The 25543-nt window shown below is 39.8% G+C and overlaps 1 protein-coding gene across 1 annotated transcript in view; it reads left to right on the forward strand.

Moving 5' to 3' along the window:
- CEP120 (centrosomal protein 120) overlaps nt 1-25543 on the forward strand; it is an 82066-nt gene that overhangs the window by 8151 nt on the left and 48372 nt on the right. The window contains exons 4-13 of the mRNA XM_060235529.1: nt 58-199; nt 1090-1232; nt 1746-1943; nt 5404-5625; nt 5779-5980; nt 15186-15363; nt 17126-17275; nt 21086-21268; nt 24928-25024; nt 25108-25266. Of these exons, the coding sequence (XP_060091512.1) occupies nt 58-199; nt 1090-1232; nt 1746-1943; nt 5404-5625; nt 5779-5980; nt 15186-15363; nt 17126-17275; nt 21086-21268; nt 24928-25024; nt 25108-25266 (1674 nt within the window). The remainder of the gene's footprint in view (nt 1-57; nt 200-1089; nt 1233-1745; nt 1944-5403; nt 5626-5778; nt 5981-15185; nt 15364-17125; nt 17276-21085; nt 21269-24927; nt 25025-25107; nt 25267-25543) is intronic.

Raw genomic sequence — 25543 nt, forward strand, 5'->3', positions numbered from 1 at the left:
TATCTGATAACTACATTGCATATTTATTTTTACTTTTTAATGTTTTCTTATGTTCAGCCACCAAAATGGTATCCTTTACTCAGCAATAAATATCCGAAATTTAAATCTGAATTGCAGCTAAGTGTAACATTAGAAACTGATACCAAAGCATCAGTGGATGGTTTTAAAGCAAAGGAAGCACCTCCCAGAGATATAACAAGTGAGTAATACAATGAGATCTACACCAAACAGGATTATATACTGGGAACTGGCATGAAGATATCCTTGTTAGTTATTTGCAAATTCACTGTACTAATGATCATTTGCTTTCTCATCTCTCTAATAATTCCACCTCTTCATGGAATCTGATTTTTATCCTGTCATATCCTCAAGAAGCTTTAGGATTAGTAACAGAATATTAAGTTTAAGAAAATGCCATCCTTCTCCCCTATTTCCAATTTTGATTCTGGCTTCAGTAATATAACGGGGGGGGGGGGGATAATATATGCAGCTATTCTGTCAGCATTTTTCTTGTTTTCACTTTTCCCCTTTTTATTTTTCATATAACTCTCTATCTCAAAGCTTCTTTAAATTCTTTTGTCAAGATTAGTAAAGTACAACCTCAGTGGAGTGTTGCGAATGGTGAGTTTGCTTGCTTACATCTCCTTTATAGCTTTATTCTCTTGTACCAGCTGTATTAATGTCTTTTGATTTATGGTCATATAATTATAAAATTAAACTCTGATAAAATAGAGATGCTAGGCTCACAATATATGAACATGGACAGTGAACTAGATGTTGTTCTCATATTTGCTTGCAGTTCCTCTTATTTGCTTACAGAAAAAACGAATGTGGAGACTTTGACATGATTGAACAATTTATGTTTAGACATCATTTGCTTCATGATAAAATCCTTATGGTGGACTTGTAACTGAATTAATATATAATTAGTTTAATTTACCTGTATAAAAGCCTAGCACAGATTGTATTTTGTTAATAACTCTATCTTCCATAAATTTCATCTCAAAGTATTTTCCAACACTTTATATGTAAATATTTATGTGATATTTTTTTCCAAAACTTGACAAATAAATTGTTTTTGTTTTGCAGTACCTCTACCTGGGCTGGACTCCAAAAATCTTGTAGCAGTGCTGAACAAGGAGGAAGGATATCATCAAATTGGACCAGCAGAATACTGCAAAGACTACTTTGTTTTGTCTGTTACAATTGCATTTGCTACACAGTTAGAACAGGTAGCAGCTGATAAAATAGAGATGCTCTGATAAAATTAATTAAAAACTCTGATAAAATAGAAATGCTAGGCTCACAATCTATGAATTCACCTTTTTAGTACCACTTTCTAGTTTAACTTTATTTTTTAGTAGTACTTATAGGTTACAGGATATTGGCATGTGGAGAAATGTGCTTAAGATTGATTATTCTGTTCCTCTTCCTGTTGTTTGATTTTGTTATAGGTTCTTCTAAAATGTTTGTTTTCATAATGGGCCCCCTTTAGAACCTACACAACCCTCAAATAATAGTGTTACTTTCATGATGGGAGCAGATTAGATGAGTTGATTATTCTAATGCAACGTACCTCTGGAACACACAGGTTTTATTGGTTGCTTTATATTGTTAATACTGAAGGTTAAAAATCTTGAATAATTGGAAATATTTGTTAAAATATGAAGCATTTTTCAAAAACACCCTCAACTGAAGACCTGCAGTGTTCCAGGGTTTATTTTTCTCCTTTTTGTTTATAATAGCTAATACCTACCACAGTAAAACTTCCAGAACAGCAGACGGAGTTCTTTTTCTATTACTCACTATTGGGCAATGATGTGACCAATGAACCATTTACTGATTTGATCAATCCAAACTTTGAGCCAGAGAGAGCATCTGTTAGAATTCGCAGCAGCATTGAAGTTCTAAGAGCTTATTTTTTAACACACTCAAAGTTGCAGGTGAGAAATTTTTTTGCTCTAGTTAAATTACTTTCATTTGCTGTGTTTTGAACAAAAAGAGGTCACAAACTTCAAAATGAAATGTATCTTTTTCTCTTAAAGAAAAGTATGGGAAAACAATTTCAATTGCTTTAGTACTTGCAGCATTTAGTTAATAAACTGACTCAGCCAGGTATGAATATACAAAGATTTAAGACTCGTGATAGTTTTTGATAACTATTTCAAAAAATGAGTTTACATAAGAAGCATTCTGAGCAGCTATTCCTATGAATCTGGAAGCTCACAGGGAAGAATGAAGATGATGATGATTTTTGCCCGCAGCATCTTCAGTCCAAATTGCCGTACATACTGGTTTCATGCAGCTTTTGTTAGACCTGGTCTCCATGAATTTGTCCTATGCTTTTGAATTGAAGGCCATTGAAATCAGTAGCTGTTTCACATTTTGAGTGTAGTAGATTACAGAAGTTAATTATTTAATATGCTTCTGAATGGGACAGAGAACTCAGATATGAGTTCCTTCTTCCCACAAAAGTGGATAACTAATACTAGTGTCATAAAGCATGCATGCTAAAGTTGTGGACCTGGAGAAGAATGAGCTAAAACTTGTCATTTGCATCTGAATTCTGCAGGCCCATGCATACTCAGGGTATAAGGGCTTCCTGTTCTCCTCTCTTCAGTAGCAGGTAGCAGTTCTGTTTGGCCATGCCACTTATATGTGAGAGCCAGTGTGGCATAGTGATTAAGAGTGAAGAAGAAGATTTTGGATTTATATCCCGCCCTATACTCTGAATCTCAGAGTTTCAGAGCGGTCAAAATCTCCTCTACCATCCCCCCCACAACAAACACCCTGTGAGGTAGGTGGGGCTGAGAGTGTTTTTTACAGCAGCTGCCCTTTCAAAGACAGCTTCTATGAAAGCTGACCCAAGGCCAACTCAGCATGTGCAAGTGGAGGAGTGGGGAATCAAACCCGGTTCTCCCAGATAAGAGTTCGCGCACTTAACCACTACACCAAACTGGCTCTCAGATTAGAGTGGCAGACTCTAATCTGGAGAACTGGGTTCAATTTTGCACTCCTCCACTTGAAGCCTGTTGGGTGACCTTGGGTCAGTCATGGTGCTCTCAGCACAAAGAATAAGTCTAGCTCATCAAAAAAAGAGCTAAAACTTAAGGCTGCCAGACAATCCTTGGATCTCCTGGCTGTACCATACACTATGAGCTTTTTCACACAGCCTAAGTATTCCAGTATGGAAGCTTTTCTCCTTTTCTTACAATACAAGAATGCATGGGCATTCAATGAAATTGCTGAGCAGTCAGGGTGAAATGGATAAAGGAAGTACTTCTTCACCCAAAGGGTGATTAACATGTGGAATTCACTGCCACAGGAGGTGGTGGCGCTACAAGCATAGCCAGCTTCAAGAGGGGGTTAGATAAAAATATAGAACAGAGGTCCATCAGTGGCTATTAGCCACAGTGTGTATATATATATGTGTGTTTGTGTATGTATGTATGTGTGTGTGTGTGTGTGTGTATATATATATATATATAATATTTTTTTTTGGCCACTGTGTGACAGAGTGTTGGACTGGATGGGCCATTGGCCTGATCCAACATGGCTTCTCTTATGTTCTTAAGCTGGTCAGTTACTGAACAGTAACGGGTTTCTGCTGGCATTTCAGACAGACCCGACTCAGTAACTGGCTGCTACCAGAATACTGTCACCTTTTCACACAGTCCCACGGCTGTCCTGGTAGTGAGGCATGCCTGAGTCGTTACTAACAAAGAGCAGCTTCTTCCAGTTTTCAACACCTCCTTCCAGGTTGAAATTGGTATGGGGCGCTGTGTGAAATGTCCAGTATCTAATCCGGAAGCAGTTTTTGCGTCCTTTTGCACCCGATCTCCAACTTTTGGGGGGGGGGGGGAACGTCTTTTAAGATTGCTATAGCGACGTCTCACAACAGCACCACCATAGGGATAGCTGGGCTCCATTGAGATGCCAGAGATCATCGCCACTGAAACTTGCTAACTGGTGCCCCATTGGATATACAGTTCAAGCGGGAGATCACGGCACCAGGCATTGGTCTGTCACCTGTTGCTATCACTTCCATGCCCACATGGGAGTCAGGGGAATGTGATTGGTTTGTAGGTGACTCTGAGGCCCATTTTTTTTGGGGGGGGGCTGTTGCCACCTGGAGAGGGGTTGCCCATAGGGCAGCAGGTTTCGGTGGGAAAACAGACCAACAGTGATTGGTGAGACAGATGTTGCTAACTCAGCCTGATGTGCACCCATCCATGCTCACAGGCTATTGGCTGGAAAGCGACTTGTGCCAAGCTGCAGCAGGTATAAATGTCAGGGGAGGAAGCCACAGATTTCTGTGGGTTGTAGTTGGTGAGCTGATTGTCTGGTTTAATAGGTTGGTGAGTGGTTTGTCAGGAATTGTGAGGAGGATGAGTGGGTCAAGAGGTGTAGCTTGGAGTGAGCAGGAGATTCTGGATCTCCTAGCAGTATGGGGAGATGATGAAATCCAAGAAGCTCTGCAGACATCCCGTAGGAATTATGCTTGCTATCAAAAAGTCTCAGCTGAGATGGCCAAATGTGGCCATGACAGGACAGCAGAGGAATGTAGGAGTAAAATCAAAAGCCTGAGAGCAGAATACAGGTGGGTAATTGCACATAATTCCAATCCTGGAAATAAAAAAGTCACATGCCCCTTTTATAAGGAGCTTCATAGAATACTGAAGGGGGAAGGAAGCGTTAAGTCAAGAAGGCTGTCTGCCATGACCTTTCTGGGTGATCAGCCACCAGATCATGGCAGGACTGTGGGCATGGATGGGTGATAGCGCACCGGTGGGCAAAAAAGGGCGTGAAAACGGCTGGCGCTGGTGGAAGCGAGATAAAAGCAGAACAGTGTGAAATGGCTCACTTCAATCATGGAACCTTACCGGAAAAAAACCCATGTTTCTGAAAACTCTCATCCCTGTCTCGGATTACTGCAAGGCGGCACAATACCGATTCCCTTCTGGTTTCCACTGGTAAGTGTGAAAAGGGCCTATGCCATAAACAGATTTAATTTTTTTGCCAGCAACTGCAGTAGCAAATGATTAAGGCTGTGTACATTACTACCTGTAAAACTCAGGATCAGACTCCAGTGTAGGTTAGCGAGTCACATTAACTTTCTAGTCTTCTTTTTCTGTGTTCCTTGCAGAGTGGGAATCCTGACTTGCCATGCACATTAATTAATGTGACCACTTGAAGTCTGTTGCCAAGTTTTGACTCAGGGAAACCAGTGTTTAGGAAAGATTAGAATCTGCTGCTGTGTTAGGTTCCTAGCTGCTCTTTTCTTAAAGAACTTACTCTTTCTACGTAATGATTTTGCTTCTGTGAAGTATCTAAACAATTTAGCGCCTACACAACTAAATGTGATTTACACTTCAGTTTTCATGGTGCTTTTTTTGAACACAGATCCATCTGTGCTGTGGGGACCAATCTCTTGGAAGCACTGAAGTACTTCTTACTGGACTGGTGAAGAAAGGAAATGTGGATATCCGTCATCAACCTGTAGCTATTGAAGGAGCATTTATTCTCGTACCACCTAGTAGAGCCCGGCAAAAACTGCCCCCAATGCCTCTGGATATGGCACCCACTCTTGGGGTATCAGTAGCTCTACAAAAAGATGTTTCTCAGGTACAGCTTTTTTGTTCTTACGGATTTACTTATGTCTAAATGTAGATATAACAGGAGACATAAATGCTAAGTTGAAATATTATTAATGTTTCTTTACATTGTCCACAGAATGAAATTAATATTTTAATTAAAGCACTATATTGTTTTGTTTAGCCTATTGTTCAAGGAGTTACACAGGCTGAACCTGAAAATGTGAAGAAAACTTTGTCTCCAACACATGATCAGGAAAGGATTCTTGAGCAAACTTCTCATAACGCACCACCTCAGACACATTCTTCTCCCACAAAAGAGGATGCAACAGAAAGTGAAGTGGAAAGTATTCAGTATGACAGGAATACAAAGCCACAGAAAAAAGGTTAGAGTTGCATAGATATTAATGCTTATCAATCTGTTAGTCATGGCTGATCCCAGTTATGGTCATAAGAGACCATGAGCAGGCAAGGTAGAGGTCACCTACTCAGGGGATTTCTCAGGTATGCAAACAAATATGACTTTATAAATTAATCAAGAGGAAGAAAAGCCCTCAAATTCAGGACAAAGACTGAAAATGCTCTAGTCAGTTAAAGGAGGTGAAAAGGTGGTGAGGTGAGCAGGAGAAGGATTTAAATGCCTCTTGAGCTCACTGACAGTGTGTTGCAGAGGTGGCACAGCCCAGAAGTGAGCTGAATCCACTTCCAGGTCCCCACGGACCTCATGAATCATAAACTGGTTCATAAACTGCAAAAGTCTGTGAAAGTGTGTGGTTCATGGACCTCAATTTTTCTGGTCCCTGCCTATCCCCAGAAGCTACATCTGCCACAGTATTTTTTTAGTGTTTTAAAGGGGTTGTGATGTCATGGATCAGCTCCATCCTCTCTAGCCATTGCTGGGAGGGGCAATGTTTTAATTTTACTTTGAAATTTTGGAAAGGACACCCTTATTTTCATTGAATTTTTTTTAATTTAAATTTTTTATTAAGAACTTTTTAATATATAACAACAACCCAAATTAAAAACCAAACAAAACCATCATCATAAATAAAAATTATACATACATCACATGCCTTATCAAAGGGACAATTCATACCAGTACATATATATCAGTACACCAACCACCATTGAAAGAGGAGAAAGTATCTGTCCACCAGTCAAAAAATTAATAAATCATGAAATTCATATATTTTACCGGAATTTTACCAAATGCAGTGTTCTTATTATTAACATATTCAAGAAAACAAAACTATTTTTCTGTAAACCAGTCTCCCGCTTTTGCATTGTCTAATAAAGAAATACTGGTAGCTAACTTGTCTTGAATTAATATGTCCCAGACTTTATTGCTCCAACTTTGAAGGGTGGGACTTTTAGTTTGTTTCCAGCAATTGGCAATAGCAATCTTTCCAGCCAAAAGTAATAATGCAACTAATTCTCGTTTTAGAGATGAAAGCTCAGAATCAGGCCATAAATTCAACAGTATCACTTCAGGTGTCAATGGGATAATGCTCCCAACTTTATTTGATATTATTTCTAGAATACTCCTCCAGAAAGCCTTAATCTCAGGACACTCCCACCAGCAGTGAAGGAAAGTTCCAGTTTGCCGGCAACCTTTCCAGAAGTTTGGGTCAACCTTCACTTTACCTTTAAAAAGATTATAAGGAGTCACATACCACCTTGCAAATATTTTATAATTCTGTAGCTGAAAATAGTAAGATTTGGACTTAAATAAAGACAATGCCCACAGCTTTTCCCATTGGTCTCTATTAATTGAAATTTGACAGTCTCTTTGCCAGATATTTTGATGACTGGCTATACATTTCCAGAGAGTTTGATTTAGAAGAGAGTAGATAATAGCGATTACTCCTCTTATAGTGGTATTTCCTTTATTAATTAGTTTCTCAAGCAGGTTAAGCGTTCTGTTAGTCATAATAATTGGTATTATTTGGTCCAATACATGGTCCACTTGTGCATATTGATACCACGGGATAGAGATTTTGAATTTGTTTTCCAATTGAGAGTGTGAACACAATTTTCCATTGATTTGAAACATCAGTAAGCTTAAATATATTATTGTCCCTCCACACTCTAAATTGGTTTTTATCTTTACTTGGACGAAACTATGGTTGACCCAAGAATGCCATTACTGGTGAAGAAGCCGAGATAGAGCATTTCTCCATTGGTCCCACAATTGTAACGTATACTTTAAAAATGGATTCGAAATGACATACTCTTTTCTATCAGCCTTAGGGTACCAAATGAATTCATGTAAAAGAATATTAGGTAGGTCAGCCTTTTCAATTTGCACCCAAGCAGGGGTAGAAAATGGAGAAGCATAAAGAACGATACATCTTAGCTGAGCTGCCAAAAAGTACTTATCTATCAGTGGAACTGCTAAACCTCCCCTGTTATAAGGTTTTGCCAAAAGCGACGCTATTCTGGGCTTCCGATTATTCCAGAGAAAGGAGGTCTATTGTGATTGCCATGTTGAGAGCTCTTTCTTTGGAACTGGAATCGGGAGGTTTTGAAATAAAAACAATAATTGGGGAAGTAATGTTTTAAAAAGATCTATTTTTTCCAGTATTGAGAAATTTAGTTTAGACCAATCACCTAGAGTAGAAATCATATATTTAGATGTTGAACCATAATTAACTTGATATAAATCTGCCAGATTCAATGGAAACAAAATACCTAAGTGCTTCCAAGTTTTGGTAACCCATTTGAAAGGAAGAGAAGACTTAATCCTTTCCTGCAGATCTAGGGAGATATTAATAGGATAAATTTCTGATTTGTTAAACTTAATTTTTATTTTATTTTTATTTGATTTGATTTATATCCCGCCCTACCCCACCGAAGCAGGCTCAGGGAAGCTCACAGCATAAAAATTCTAACAATAAAATTCAGAATTAAAATACAATAGTAATTACATAGTTAAAACATTAATATCGATACATCAGTCCATATCGGTGTGCTATCTATAAACTTCCTTCAGTATTTTGGTGCCGGTCAGTTATAAGCCAACCGGAAGAGGACTGTCTTACAGGCCCTGCGGAACTGTCCAATATCCCGCAGGGCCCTGACCTCTTCCGGTAACTGGGTCCACCAGCAAGGGGCTGTAATTGAGAAGGCCCTGTCCCTGGTTGACTTCAACCGAGCCTCCCTTGGCCCGGGGATTACAAGCAGATTTCGAGAGCCAGGTCGCAGTACTCTCTGGGGGACATATGGGAAGAGACGGTCCCTAAGGTAGGCAGGTCCTAGGCCATATAGGGCTTTAAAGGTAATAACCAGCACCTTGTACCGGACTCGGTATATTATTGGCAGCCAGTGCAGTCCCCAGAGGCCCGGCTGAATGTGCTCTCATCTAGGGAGCCCTAATAACAGCCGAGCGGCGGCGTTCTGCACTAGCTGCAACTTCCGGGTTCAGCACAGGGGCAGCCCCATGTAGAGGGCATTGCAGTAATCCAACCTTGAGGTGACCGTTGCATGGATCACTGTTGCCAGATCGTCCTGCTCCAGGAAGGGAGCCAACTGCCTCACCCACCTAAGATGAAAAAATGCGGACTTGGCAGTGGCTACTACCTGGGCCAGAATGACTACTAAATTCATCAAGTTTGTTTTTGAGAGAGGTTAAAGAGGTGAGAGGATTGGTTAAATAAAAACCATGTCATCGGCAAAAAGACTTACTTTGTATTCTGCCTTATTAATCAAAATACCTGTAATTTCAGGAGAATTTCTGATTACAAATGCAAAGGGCTCTACAGAGAGGGCAAACAAAAGCAGAGAAAGGGGACAAACCTGGCGAGTACCTCTATACAGGTGTAGTTCATCTGACCTAAAAAAATTTGTAACGATTTGCATAGATGGGGCACTATAGATTGCAGAGATAGCTTTCAGAAAACCAGGACCAAAATTCATAAATTTAAGTAAAGTTTTTAAATAATTGATTTCAACCTTATCAAATGCCTTTTCGGCATCTAAAGAAAGGATCAATGAAGAAGAAGCAGACAACTTTGCCCCATGAATCAGATTTAGTGATTTACGACTATTGTTGGTGATGGAACGACCCGGCATAAAACTGGCCTGGTCAGGATGAACATATTGAGTGATATTTTTTTTCAAACGTTCATCTAACAAAGACGAAAAAAATTTAAAATCATGATTTAAAATCGAGATAGGGCGATAAGAGGCAGGATTAAGTTTGTCTTTTCCTTGCTTGGGGATTAGAATCATTCGGGATTCCAGCCAGCTAGGAGGAAGACGACCTTCTTTCAGGACCGAGTTACAGGCATCTAGTAAAGGGGTTAATAGAGAAGATTTAAAATGTTTGTAAAATTCAATTGGAAAACCATCCCTCCCAGTAGCCTTATTATTCTTAATTTTTGAAATGACCACATTTAGTTCAGTCAAATTAAAGGGCCTATCTAAGAAAGAAGCGTGGTCATTTGTAAGAATGGCATTGAAATTAATGGATCTTAAATAATTCTCAATATTCTGTGAATTTGGATTGCCAGATTCATATAGAGTTTTATAAAAAATCAAAAAAAGTTTTCGAAATCTCTCTAGAGGAAGAATGAATAGCACCCTGAGAATTTCGTATAGCGTGAATCAAATTTTGAGACCTTTCTGTGCTATATGAAGTTTTAGGAATCTAATTGATTTAGAGGTTTTCATTGCAAATCTTTGTTTGAGGAAAAGAAGTTTCTGAATAGAAGATAATTCTAACAGCTCTAACTGTTTTCTGGCTTGATTTAATTTTTGTAGTGTTTTTCTCTCCCTAAACTTACAATGCTTATTTTGAAGAGCCGCTATATGAGAATTTAAATCCTCCAAAGATTTCTTCGCGCTTTGTAGCAAGCCGACGCTAAAGAAATAAAATTGCCTCTCATAACCGCCTTAAAGGCGTCCCAGACATATGCCTAAGAAACCCCACATTTGGTATTTAAATCAAAATAAGAATGGATGTGCTTTTCAATTTTTTTACTTAAGTCTTCGTTAGACAATAACAATTTGTTTAGAGTCCAATTAGGACCTTTCCCATCTAGATCCTGGGCTATCAAATCACAGCCTACCAACGAATGATCAGAAATACTTCTGATGTCTATTTCTGCATTTTCTAAACTGTTAATCAGAGACTGGGAGACTAAAAGAAAATCAATTCTTGAGTAAGAATCATGAACTGGAGAGTAGAAAGAATAATCTCTAGTGTTAGGGTGTAGAGTACGCCAAGTATCAACCAAATTAAAGTTATTTATAACAGAGCCCAGTTCCGTACGAGTGGATGAGTACCCCTTTGCAGGTCTGATATGGTTTGACTTGTCCATCGATTTATCTACTACAAAATTTAGATCCCCTCCCACTAGTACATTGCCATGTTGAAAGCTTTGTAATTCTAGGAACGTTTTTTTAAGAAAGTCAATTTGTCCGCTATTGGGGAAATAAATTGAAGCAATAGTAGTGGCCACCCCATCTAATTCACCTTTGACAAATAAAAATCTGCCCTTGGGATCTATTTTGGTCTGATGACAGACAAAAGGAGTATGTTTCGAAATTAAAATAGCCACCCCCCTTGCTTTGGATGTGCCAGGAGCTTGATATGATTGAAGAAACCAACGCGATTTAAAGATATTAGCAGTCTTTTCCTTTAAGTGTGTTTCCTGCAAACATACAATATTAAGTTTTTTCTTTTCCAGGTAGTTGGTGATGCGTCTACGTTTGATAGGATTTTTAAAACCTCTACAATTCCGCGATGCGATTTTGATATGGCTAGACATATTGCAACAACCAGTAAACCAAGGGCAATGTGCCCAACTATGTAATAAAGAAAAACTAGTTTAACAGGAGCACAACTGCCCCTAACAAACACCAGCACTAGCCAATAGTGCTGATAGTCTAACAGGAATTAAAAGCCTGTTAACTATAGAAACAAAAAGGCAAAGACAAAAGCAGTCTCCCCACCCTCAGGGCTCAGTTTCACCAACCCCCTATCACTAGGAGAACAAGGGAGCAATACCCAACGTACTCCCTTAAAGTGAAACTAATTGGTTGTTCAAGGGGAGCTATCGTATCCAAGCTTTCAGTTACACACAATTATTGTTACAACTCCATCACAACCCCCCTATAACAGGAGAGAAAAACAACCAAACTCATACTCCGGTTAGACCAAATCAGAAACAGCCGAATTATGTAAGGTACCAGCTATAAATACACAAAAATTCAATTTTTCCAAGAACTCCTTATGGTCCTGAAAAGAAAAGATATAATCCATAACATTATGTAAGACACTTAGTGTAACAGTATTACTTTGATAAGTATAGCTTTAGTAACGTAACCATCATTCTATCCCCTACTGCATCTCAAAAACAAATATCACACATCCATATATATCCCTGGATTTCGCAAATATATATAGAAATAGAATAAAAAGCAATTTAGTAACATTGTATAAACACTGTCATTAAGCAGGCTAAGTAGAAATAATATTCTCGTGTCTCCTTAATAATTTCCATCAAATACTATAAAGTGAATTAAGTTAGGTTAATTATGTTCAAACCATTCCATACCCTATTAGACCTCAATCAACAATCCACCCCCCTCCCCCAATTCATTCTGCCAATACAAAACCCCTTCAAGTAACTTCCAGATTCAACCTATCACTCATACTAACCATCGTACATCCACACGTTAACATTCTAACATCCTACTGTGACCACTCAAAGCCATGCATCAAGATCAATTATCCCTCCGATCTGAAAAAGGATAATAAAAAATTCATTAAACCATTCAGAAATAACAAACGTCACTTACCCATTTAGCATACACCCACCCACATTCACTAATCAAGAAACACACCATTATTCCAGTCTATTCCCATTCATAAACCATTCAAAAATAGACATTCACCACATACCCATATAACATACATCCCCCATGCTCACTAATCTAAAACACACCATCCACTCTAACCACAACTATTATAACTATACATTATAACTATACATATCTGTAGCTTCCAAAATTAACGGCCCTTAAAAAAAGAGCCACGCAAACTTCCAGAGTGACGACACATTTTCAACAGCAATTCAAATGCAAACGGTTATGGCCCCTAAGAAAAAGGAAAGTCCCTGTAGCTTGAGGCAAGCCTAATCAGTCTCCACTCGGCAGATTTTCTCTGGTGGAGTCGTCTTTTGATAATTAATAAAAATTCATTAAACCATTCAGAAATAACAAACATCATTTTCCCATTTAGCATACACCCACTCACGTTCACTAATCAAGACACACACTGTTATTCCACTCTATTCCCATTCATAAAACCATTCAAAAATAGACATTCACCACATACCCATATAACATACAACCCCCTATGCTCACTGATCTAAACTCACACCATCCACTCTAACTGCAACTATTATAACAATACATTATAACTATACATATCTGTAGTTTCAAAAATTAACGGCCCTTAAAAAGAACCGTGGAAATTTTCAGAGTGACGACACAATTTCAACAGTAGTTCAAATGCAAACGGTTATGGCGCCTAAGAAAAAAGAAAGTCCCTGTAGCTTGAGGCAAGCCTAATCAGTCTCCACTCAACAGATTTTCTCCGGTGGAGTCGTCTTTTGATAATTCCTCTTCCTCCGAAGATGTCAGTTTTAAAGCTAATGAGTTCAACAATGTTTTTCCTGTCTCTGTATCAGACGCTTTATTCATGGCTCCATTTTTAAAGACTAAAATATCCGACGCAGGACTTCATCTGAAGTGTATGTTGGCAGCATGCAATTTTGACACGAAGAGCCTTAGCTTCCTGTGTTTCATTAAGGCTTCAGGGGGTAAATCTAGTAGAGCCAGCACCTTTTTGCCATTGTATGATAGTGCACCATTCAGTCTCACCTCCCTCAAAATCATATCTCTTGTTTTAGGGAAAACAAAGTTCATCAACACATCCCTTGGTCTCCCTCTTCTCGCCGATGCCATCGATCCTAATCTTTGCACCTTCGCTACAGCAATCAATGATCCCTCCTCCATCTTTAGGGCTTTCGTCAATCACTTATTCATAAATATAGATAAATCTGTAGCTCCTTCCTCTCCCTCTTCCAAGCCTCTAAACTTAAGATTTGAAGCCCTGTAACAGTTTTCCAGAATACAAATTCTGCTGTCAAGCAATGTTTCATATTTTTTTCATAGTCTTTACATCCTCCTTAAGCCCCATAGTCACTTCTGCTGACTGCTCCGCCAATTTGGCGGTTACTGAAAGCTCTTCTGAGAGCTTCTGCATCTTGGACTGGATGGGCTTCAGGAAATTCTCCATCGATTCAGTAAAAAACCGATGGATATCAGTTTTCAAAACATCTAAGTCTCGTTTACATAGGGGAGCTTCCTCGTCTTCTATCACCAGGTCGGGAGAGGGAGAGTTACTAGCGGCCATATTTGGAACCAAACGAGTAGCAGGGCGATTGACCTTTCCCGCTCTATCCGCTTTAAAGAACTCCGCCACCGATTTTTTTTCCTTCGAAATCGACCTTTTTATTTTTAGTTTGCTGTCCCATTGAAATAACTCACAAAAGCTGAGTCTGGTGACTTTATACACACGACGTATAGGGGGTTGTTCAGGAGCTCCGTCAAGTCGCGTCCACCATGCACCAGCAACGCTCCACCTTCCCCCCTTCATTGAATTTTTGATATTGTTTCAATATTTCAACTTTCCAATAGGGTAACAATACTTCCATTATTTAATCAAAATTATTATTATGACATTCCAGACATTCTGATATGGAATTAAAATGATAATTTTGAAGTGCATACCCATAGTAAAGATGGATTTTCAAATCTACTTTCCCTGAGATTCCATGTATCCTTCCCCACCAGCTTGTAATCTTCATTTTACAATTGAGACTTCCACTATCCCACTATTCATTGCATATACAATACAGTATACAATACATTGAATATACAGTACAGTATCCTGGAGAGCCAGTTTGTTGTAGTGGTTAAGTGTGCGGACTCTTATCTGGGAGAACCAAGTTTGATTCCCCACTCCTCCACTTGCAGCTGCTGGAATGGCCTTGGGTCAGCCATAGGAGTTGTCTTTGAAAGGGCAGCTGCTGTGAGAGCCCTCTCAGTCCCACCTACCTCACAGTGTGTCTCTGATTCAGAGAGAAGGACAAAGTATAAATCTGCAGTCTTCTTCTTCTGTAGAAAGAAATAGTTAATCCTAGAGAGTGCTCAAAGGAAACTTAACCTATTCTGAAAGTTTCAGTCAGAGGTCAACATGTAGCCACTTTGCACAATACAGCCAATGTTTGGAAGGCTGCTTGCAATGTGAAAAGCAGTGAAATGTGAAAACTTGTTTGCCCTATGGATCAAGTTTTTGTCATGTGTCCCGAGTATTTGGCAGCAGCCTATAATAGTGTTAGTAGTTCAGAATCTAGTTTTAGAAAGGGAAAAGTTAAATTTACATCTGAAATATTAACAGCATAGATGCATGTTAAGAACTACATTACATAGCTGTGAAGGGTGGTGAAGATACAAGATCCCTTTGAAACAAAAGCTGAAGTTTTTAAAAATAAATATGCTGTTTGTTTATTCTTGCAGTTTTGAATACTCAAGTGCCTGCATCCCAGTCTCAACATGTCACTGGATCTGGTACCTCTGAGCCTACTACAGGGCAAAAAATTGCAGTTCCAGCGGTATCTCATCACTTCTGCTTCTCTCTAGATTTAAGATCAGTCTATAATATGGATGCTGGCTTTCCTGTTAATTGCATTTTAAGGTATAACATGTTTAGTTAATAGTTCTGTGGTTGAAAGAAGGGTGATTTTCCACTTGAAAAAGTATGAGATGCACCTAATTCTGTATTGACCTTTTACGTAGAGCTGTGATTCTATCCCTTGTATCTCACAGACTGGCTCCTGGAGTGTGTTGCTAGCCTTAGATGCGTTGAGGTTCAACACAAATAAATTATTTTTTTTACAATTCAAAGACATCCTGTGATGACTTTGTTTTTGGTGGATTCTCATATATTTGGGGATTAAGGCAATGGTTTTTTCTCCCAGGCTGACAGACTGGAGATTTGTCTGGTCTATATATATAAGGCAATTGCTTGCAGAGATTCTTTCCCTCCCGTGCCTTTAAACTAGCATAATGATAGTGGAAAATTTTTTTGGCTATTTTATGTTCTTAGCTCTCTGGGAATGGTCATGTTCTCTGCACAAAATACAAGATGCATAGTGTATACAAACACCATGATAATCAAAATATGTGCCAGGTCCTCATTGTTATAGAGAAGTTCATCTATTCTTCTAGAAGTTTGCATTGTTCTCATAAGTAATTTAAAAAGCAGGAAAACAAACCTTTTAACTTGCTTTCAGATGGTAACTGCATTCTCATCTTGCTGGAATGTAAAAATCAACATTTCTACAACTTCAGCGTTTAGCTACATGGTTTGGAGTTAACCTAAGTCATGTGCTAGAAATTCATCCCTACTGACCGGCAACCTTGCTGTGAGGTCAGAGGGCTTCTTTGCTCCCCTGGAGGAAGGGGGAAGACAGATTGGCCCTTCAGGCCACCTGTAGCTTAGGCGGGGCTTCCTTGCTTTGTCATTCTCCGTTTTGCAAACTGATCGGATGATTGGATCTTGGATTGAATTTTTGTTGCTCAACACAGCTGCAACAAGTTCCCAGTTCAGATCTGTGCTGTAGTGTGAGTAGGCAGAAAGAATTTAAAATAACTTTGTGATGCCTCTTGTCCACTCACATAGAGTGCCTGTCATCCTCTACAACCTCTTATTTAGGTTGTGGGATATAAGTTGGTCAGGTCATCACACTTGCCACACTTCTTGTCTCTTTAAAAATCAAAAAGTCATGACCATCTCACACCTCAGGTCTTCTCTCTCAACCCCAGAGACATTCACAGACAGGGCAGCCCAGCTCCGTTTAATAATCAGCCCTCACTCACACAGAGCTATTGGGGTTGGGGTTCAAACACTGTTGTCAATCACAAGGAGAGGCTATGGGCCTTGCTGCACTGGCAAAGCAATTTGGAAGCTGCTCCCTGCCAGGCTGCCATGGCGGTGTGCTCAGGGAGCCGCTCTGGACTCGGCTGTGCATCAGAGGACTCCAAGAGAGCCTCTGGGGCTGGCTGTGTCAGTGGAGGATGCTGGGAGCAGCTCCTACATACCATTGCTGTCACTGAAGGTGGGTGATGGGACCTAGAGTTGCAATGGAGGGAAGAGAGATGGAATTCTGCCCCCCCCCCATGCAAGTGTTGTGGGCCTCCCACTTATATTATTATGTATTCTATAATGATCATGCTTTTCAGGAATGCATGACCATTTGCTGACCCACATCTACTGGGTAGATGTGGGTCAGCACTGAGTTCTGCATTTTTTAATTAATGAAAGTTTTCTATAATTTCCACATTCTTGGTAGCATTATGTCATTATAATGGTTGGTTTAGAAGTCTTTTAGTTAAAAGATCTGAACGTTACAAATGACAAGAATTTAATTTGGATTTTTTCCCTCCTTCCTCAATAGGTACTCATATCCATTTTTTGGCAGTGCTGCACCTATTATGACAAGTCCTCCTGTAGAAGTGAAGAAAAACATGGAAGTTTTTCTTCCTCAGTCCTACTGTGCATTTGATTTTGCAACTTTACCTCATCAGCTTCAGGATACTTTCTTCAGGTAGTATCTATGCTGAGACTACTGGTTTAGTAATAGAAATATATATTTTTTATGTACCCATTGGTGCAAAACAATATTATCAATATTGAAAAGTTTTGAAATTACTGGCTAAATATCCGTTTCAGGAAATACCATTTTATTCAAATAGTATATTTCATGTCAGTAACTTTGTATGTCTTATTCTGTTAATGAGACCCGCTTTAGTAATCCTGGGTGGATTTTTTTTTTGGCTATTTTATGTTCTTAACTCTCTGGGAATGGTCATGTTCTCTGTACAAAATGCATAGTGTATACAAACACTGTGATAATCAAAATATGTGTCAGGTCTTATAGAGAAGTTCATCTATTCTTCTATAGAAGAATATAGAGAAGTTATAGAGAAGTTCATCTATTCTTCTAGAAGTTTGCATTGTTCTCATAAGTAATAGTTGCTGGTAAGCACACTGGAAAGTGATCTTGAATTATGACACCAATTCTTAATCAAAATGTAAAATCATAGAAATAGAGCTGGAAGGGATCTCCAGGGTCATCTAGTCCACCCCCCCTGCACAATGCAGGAAACTCACAAACACCTCTCCCTAAATTCCCAGGATCTTCATTGCTGCCAGGTGGCCATCTAGCCTCTGTTTAAAAACTCCAAGGAAGGAGAGCCCACCACCTCCCAAGGAAGACTTCCACTGAGGAATCACTCTGTCAGGTCTTCCTAATGTTGAGCTGGAAACTCTTTTGATTTAATTTCAACCCATTGGTTCTGGTCCTACCTTCTAGAGCCACAGAAAACAATTCAACACCATCTTCTATATGACAGCCCTTCAAATACTTGAAGATGGTGATCATATCACCTCTCAGCCACCTCCTCTCCAGGCTAAATTTGCTCAGTTCCTTCAACCTTTCCTCATAGGACTTGGTCTCCAGACCCCCCCATCATCTTTGTCGCCCTCTGAACCCATTCCAGCTTGTCAATATCCTTAAAATGTGGTGCTCAAAACTGAACACAATACTCCAGGTGAGGTTTTACCAGAGCAGAGTAAAGCAATATCATCACATCACGTGATCTGGACACTATACTTCTGTTGATTCAGCCCAAAATTGCATTTGCCTTTTTAGCCACCACATCACACTGTTGACTCATGTCCAGCATATGATCCACTAAGTCCCCTAGATCCTTTTCGCACATACTACTGCTAAGACAAGTCTCCTCCATCCTATAACCATGCATTGGATCTTTCCTACCTAAATGCAGAACTTTACATTTATCCCTGTTAAAATTCATTTTATTGGTTTTAGCCCAGTTTTCCAGCCTGTCGAGGTCATCTTGTATCTTGTTTCTGTCTTCTACTTTATTTGCAACCCCTCACAATTTAGTGTCATTGGCAAATTTAATAAGCATTCCCCCTATTTCTTCATCCAAACTGTTTATAAAGATGTTGAACAAGACAGGTCCCAGGACAGATCCCTGAGGCACTCCACTTGTCACTCCTCTTCACAAGCACTCTTTGGGTCCAATCTGTCAACCAGTTACAGATTCGTCTAACGGTAACAGGATCCAAACCACATTTTACCAACTTGTCAACAAGGATAGTATGTGGAACCTTATCAAAAGCCTTACACAAATCAAGATAAACTATGTCTATAGCATTCCTCTGATCCAGCAAGGTAATCGCTTTCTCAAAAAAAGAGAACAGGTTAGTCTGACAGGACTTGTTCTTGAGAAAACCATGCTGGCTCTTAGTAATCACATCCATTCTTTCTAAATGTTCCAGGACCGACTGTTTGATGATTTGTTCTAAAACTTTTCCAGATATAGACATCAAGCTGACGAGTCGTTAGTTACCCAGATCCTCTTTTTTCCCCTTCTTGGGGACAACATTCGCCTGCCTCCAATCTTCCAGCACCTCTTCTGTTCTCCAAGAATTCTCAAAAATAATAGCCAGAGGCTCAGAAAGCACATCCTTAGGCTCCTTCAGAACCCTTGGATGCAATTCATCTGGCCCTGAGGACTTACTTTCATTTAAAGAAATGAGGTGTTTATGTACTACCCCTATGCTGAGCCTAGGTTGGAACTTCATACCCTCCTTATATGTTCTGTTTTTGCCATGTTGAGTGTCATGGGTGCTGGGGACCCTTCAGAGGAAGTTGAGTCTGATGAGGAAACTGTGCCCCTGCCACCTGCACCAGTGCCCCTGCCTCCTGCTGGAGAAGATCCCAGCCCCCCTGCCTCGCCCTCTCGGGTGGCTCGTGTGCGTGACCGCCTCCGGCAGGACCTCAGGGATCGGAGGAGGGCGGCACGCTCACAAGCAAGACGCTCCCTGAGCCCTGAGTTCTGAGAGGATTCTGGCCCTTCTAAGAGCAAGGATGCTTGAGTGGTAACAGGATCCTGGCTGCCTCCCTGAGCCAGCAATTAGCCCAAACGGGCAACAGCCAGCAGAGGGCTATATAGCTGTGGGCTTTGGGAGGAAGCTTTGTGGAAGCAACTAGTCATCTCCCTGACATTCTAGCATCCACTCCGGCTTGACTTTGGTTCCTGACTCCCTGACTTTGGCTTTGGACTTCTGGACTCCCTGACCTCGGCTTCTGGACCTCAGACCTGCGATACTTCTACAGTGATTCGGATTTGGCGCCTCGGACCCTCCTGCTTACTGGCTACAGACCTCGGACTGCCTCTGGACTTTGCCTGACCCGGCCCCAGCCGTGACATTGAGCACCGTTTCCCTCAGAAGAGAAGACTGAGGAAAAGTAGGAATTGAACAGTTCTGCCCTCTCTTCATTACCTGTTACAATTTCACTTTCCTGCCCTCGCAATGGGCCTAACATGTCCTTACTCTTTTTCTTACTCTGAACATAAGGAAAGAACCCTTTTTTGTTGTTTTTAGCATCTTTGGCCAGCCTAAGCTCATACTGAGCTTTAGCTTTCCTTTTTCTCTACAAGCACTGGTGATTTGTTTATAGTCATTCTTGGTTATAAGGCTCTCCTTCCAATTCCTAAAGGAGTCTTTTTTTATTTCTCAAGTCTTTAGAGAGCTGTTTATGGAGCCAAATCGGCTTCTTTAGGCTTTTTCAATTTTTTCTTCTCATAGGAATCGTCTGTGATTGTGCTTTCAGTATTCGCTTTTAAGAAACTCCCACCCCTCTTGAACCCCCTTCTTCCTAAGTATTTCTGACCATGGGATTTTACTCAGCATAGTTCTAAGTTTATCAAAGTTTGCCTTTCTGAAGTCCAACCTATAAGTCTGACTACGTATAGTTTTTCCCTTCCCTAAGACTGTAAATTCCAAAATCACATGGTCACTTCTTCCCAAGGTGCCCACTATTTCCACTTCTTCAATCAATTCTTCCTTGTTGGTGAGAATCAAATCCAAGATAGCAGATCGTCTTGTTTCCTTCTTCACTTTCTGGAAAAGGAAGTTGTCAGCAAGAAAAGTCAGGAATCTAAAATAGCCAAGAAGGGGTTTTTCTGGTTGTTAGGGAAGCCATGATCACCACATAATTAAAATATATCTTTCATGAGGAAAATTTACTATGAAAATTATTAAAGCCACTTGTGAAACAGATTCCAGAACTTCAGTTGATTGTATTTTTAATACCAGTTGGTTTACACTTTTGTTCATCAATCCACCCATCCGAAAAGCAAAAAAAAAAATCACTCTTCATGCTCATAAAGTTCTGTTTTACTTTATTTTGCCTGTTTTCTTTATATTTTAGAATAGCATACTAGTTTTTCACATACATTCAGAAAAGCCGAAATAATGCTTTCTTGTAAGAACAAAGTACAGATTCCTTTGTGTTAGTTTCCCTCTTTCTTTATTTTAGACTACCATTGCTGGTTGAGCTGTGGCACAAAGATAAAATGGCCAAAGACCTGCTTCTGGGAGTTGCCAGACTCCAGCTTTCCAATGTTTTGACCATGGAAAAAACCCGTTTTCTGGGAGCTAACCGAGAGCAGTGCTGGCGACAGGTCTTCAGTGAAACAGTCCCTTTTACAGCAGCACAAGGGTATGGCATGTTTTGAAAAATGGAGGTTACTCTGTTAAAGCCAGTTCTGTTTGACATCCTAATAGCCATCACAAACACCATTTCTAATTAGATTCAATATTATTATTTTTTAATTACATCAGATGGAGGATATTACATGTTTGTTATGTATCCCTGCTAGTCTGCTCAGGGCTGGTTTTCACCTTACAGAGCTGGATTTCATCTCACTTTGGACAGGAAGAACATACCAGAGGAACAGTGCAAAGGGTATACTGTCCATATCCTCCCACAGATCTTTAAAAGGATACATACAATTGAAAATATGTTTGGAGTTCATTCATGCTAATTGTCCATTTTTGTATGCTATGGTTTAAAAAATGTTTTCTTGCTCAGTCTTCCAAATATTGTCAGTTAAGCCTTGGTTAAGACTGACTTCATTGTTTGTTTGTTTTTATTCAACTTATATTCCGCCCTCACCATAAAGACTTAGAAAACCCAAGGTATATTTTTGGCTTATATAGGTTTCTAGTGGTGTTTGAATATCTTTGAGCTTTCAAAATGCTCATCTCTGATTCTACCATTCCATTATATTCTGACAAACATGAGAAATAACCTTATAACCACTAGATGGCAGCGGTCCAAGCCTAATTGCCTTTGGTAATTCTTTTTATACCTAACTCACCAATACAGAAAGAAAAGTTACTGTAGTCCTATCTGCTAATTTAGTTTGTTTCAAAGGTTTTGGATGTTTGCTAACAGAAAGAAAGGAAGCTCATGAAATTAAAGATCTTTCTCAGCTTTTTCTTCCTTGTAACTTTCTATGATATATAGTTAGCCATGTATTAGGTCGGTAACATGTGATGCTTTGAAGACAAAAAAAAATAACCCTTGTGACATGCACTCAATGTCATATTTAAATCGGGTTGCTATTAATGCAAAGTGAATGTGCATGCACCATTAGCATAGCAGTGTAGCAGCTGTTCAGGCTACAGATTTTTGATGTGCTAATACTCAATACATAGCTGTGTCAAGTCCCCCGACAATTCAGTGATCAACACCAGGCCACTCAAAGAATAGACTTTATTGAGACATTGACAGTTCAGAGCAAGATGGGTCTTCTGAAAACTAACTTTGGTGGGCAAACACTCTCTACTTATACTAAGTGCATAAACTGTTACACGTTCAAACCCAAGACACGAAGCAAGCTGTCCCTCCCTCCATTGTTCCGTTCCCAAGCCCCTTGCAGGTGCACACATAATCAGGCAGAGATGGCCTTGACTGTCTCTGAAATCAGACTGAAAGAATGCTTTGAAAGTTACACAGAGATAGGAGCTGGCAAAGCAGAGCGCAAAAGTAACAGTTTGGATGAAATGTCATCAGGCCCGCTTGACAAGCTGCTTTGCACACTTTATGGACCAATTTAAATAAGACACTGAGTCTGTGGAAGATCATTCAAGTAAGTTCTTTTGTCCTGCATCGCGTTTAAATCTTATCATTGCTTCAGTAGAGCCTAGAACATTTATCCTGTAAATAGTAAAAGGAAGAAGACCGCAGATTTATACCCTGCCCTTCTCTCTGAATCAGAGTCTCAGAGTGGCTTACAATCTCTTTATCATCCCCCACAACAGACACCCTGTGAGTTAGTTGGGGCTGAGAGAACTCTCACAGAAGCTTCCCTTTCAAGGACAACTCCTATGAGAGCTATGGCTAACCCAAGGCCATTCCAGCAGCTGCAAGGGAGTGGGGAATCAAACCCAGTTCTCCCAGATAAGAGTCCACACACTTAACCACTACAACAAACTGGTTGTACAACTTCTTGACAAGTTGCATGCGGACACCGTTAAAGGATTTACTCATTGACTTAACTTGCATACTCTATGATGTACAGCAAATTATATATATGAGCTTATTTAAATGGAAATATTTTAATTGAGTAAGCAGCGGTGGCTGTCACTAGACACAGTAAGAAAGGGAAGCATGGAAGCCTGAGGAGGAATACCCACTCCAGGCTCACTTTAAAAGGGGACAATACATCTTGCCAACTATCTGTTGTCAAGCTCTTTGTATTATATTAAACCTGTTCAGCTTTCTGTGATCTTTGGTGGGCTGCGGTGGTCAAGGTTCTTCAGAAATTTGCTAGGAAAATTTACAGACACCTTTCTGAGGTGAAGCATGCTGTTTCCTCTCAAGGGTTAATTGTGAATATCGGTGGGCTTGCCCCAGCTTTGTAGGTGTCCATAATTAATCTATCTTTTCTATCTACAGCTCTATCCAGGCTGTAACCCAGAATATGGCAATTAGTTTGTTAGGGGGGAGGGGGAGCAGGAGTGATGATGCAAACTTCCAGAGAATTCTTGTGAGTTGGGCCCTGGTTGGATTTGGGAAATCTCCGATGCTAAAGAATACAATGGAGCTGGAGATTAAGGGAAGATGTGGCTGACTTTGTGATTTTACTGGACAGAGGTGTGGACCAATGTTCCTTCTAAGCTGAGTTAGTGTGAACTAGCTCAGTTTTTTAGCCTCCGGCTCACACATTTTTGTCTTAGCCCAGGACAAATGGCACCAGAGCAACCTAATTTATGCAGTAGCTCACAACTTTAATGCCAGTAGCTCAAAAAGCTAAATTTTTGCTCACAAGATGCCACAGCTTAGTGGGAATATCAGAGTGGACTATGTTGAATTGTAGAAGAATATTTGACCCTCTATTCCTTTGGACTCTGAAATCCTGTGACTGTGCCATCCAATGTGAGGTATCAATGTGCTAGACAGAGAAGTCAGCTTTTATTATTTTATGCTGTTTAATCAAGCAGATTGTGTTGCCTAATGGTATTTTTCTTATTCCTTTTGTTATCTAATAAAACATTTTCTATTATTTAACGAAAAAGTCTGGTTTCTTGTGTGCCTGCAGTCAGAGCCAGTTTGGTGTAGTGGTTACATGCACAGACTGTTATCTGGGAGAACTGTTTTTTTCCCCCCAAACTTCTACACATGCAACTGCTGGAGTGATCTTGGTCAGTCATAACTCTGTCAGAGCTGTGCTCTCAAGAGCAGCTTCTATCATAACGCTCTCAGTCTCACCTACCTCACAAGGGTGTCTTTGTGGGGAGGAGAAAGAAGATTGTAAGCTGCTCTGAGACTTCAAGTGAAGGGTGGGATATAAATCCAATCTCTTCTTCTTCAAGGACACACAGGTCTGAGCCCTGCTAGCCTATGAGAGGAGCAGTGGTTCAGGGGGATCCAGGTCTAGGTCTCGACAACCTTTGTGATCTAAAGGTACCAAAAAATTGAACAAGATGTAGTAATCTTAACAGGATCTGCTGCTTTTTGAACAGCAGCACAACGAAAAACACATTTCTTGGGTTTCAACTCCCTTGAGAATATGGTTTAGGAATATATTAAATAAACTTGTAATCCAGTGTTCATTGATGTATTTTGCTCTAGAGGAAACCCAGTGTTCATTGATGTATTTTGCACTAAAGGTTGTTTCCTGAGAGCAAAAAAGTACTGCATGCTGAAATTGTGGAAATGTGTGGCACTACAGTAAACAGCAAGTATATATTTCCAGTGTATTAAATACTTGCGACATTCTAACATAAATTTTTGTCATACAGTTTGTTATCAAGTAAGGATATCTACCTTGGAAGAAAAGGGCAATGAAATGTTTCTGGTATCTCTTGCAGGCCAAGCAACAAGATAGCAGAACTTTCATATACAATGACTCTAGAAGACTATGGACTTGTGAAAATGCATGAGGTTCTAGTATCTGATTCATCCCAGGTTAGTGAAATATCAACTTTCATGGTGCAGAAAAAGAAAGACAGCTTTCAAGGAAGCCTTCTCTAAAAGCATTTCATCCTTAGTGTTTAGGTGCTGATGCTGATGAAGCACCACAGGTTCTTCCACCTCATCCTGTTAATGCTCCACCAGTCCAGCCAGAACCACGGGAAACTCTAGAATACAAGGCAGCCCTTGAACTGGAAATGTGGAAAGAGATGCAAGAAGATCTTTTTGAGAATCAGGTTACTGTGTAATTTTGTTGATGTTCAATTGCAGTTTAACTCAACCTTATACCAACATTATACTTGATCAGTTTTACACTTGTGTTGGAGTTTAAATGACTGAAGGAGTAAGTTTAGAATTTTGTTTTTTTAAATAAGGCACCAGCTTTTTAGCTATAAATATGTGTATTTGACAAGGCCATCCTATCATATTACCTTTAAAAGATTGCTACCGAATATTAAGCATGCAAAGCTGTGTCATTGTAGATGATTCCATGATTGTCATGGAATCATCTTT

The sequence above is a fragment of the Heteronotia binoei genome, chromosome 4, assembly GCF_032191835.1.
Source record: "Heteronotia binoei isolate CCM8104 ecotype False Entrance Well chromosome 4, APGP_CSIRO_Hbin_v1, whole genome shotgun sequence".
Classification (NCBI taxonomy): Eukaryota; Metazoa; Chordata; class Lepidosauria; order Squamata; family Gekkonidae; genus Heteronotia; species Heteronotia binoei.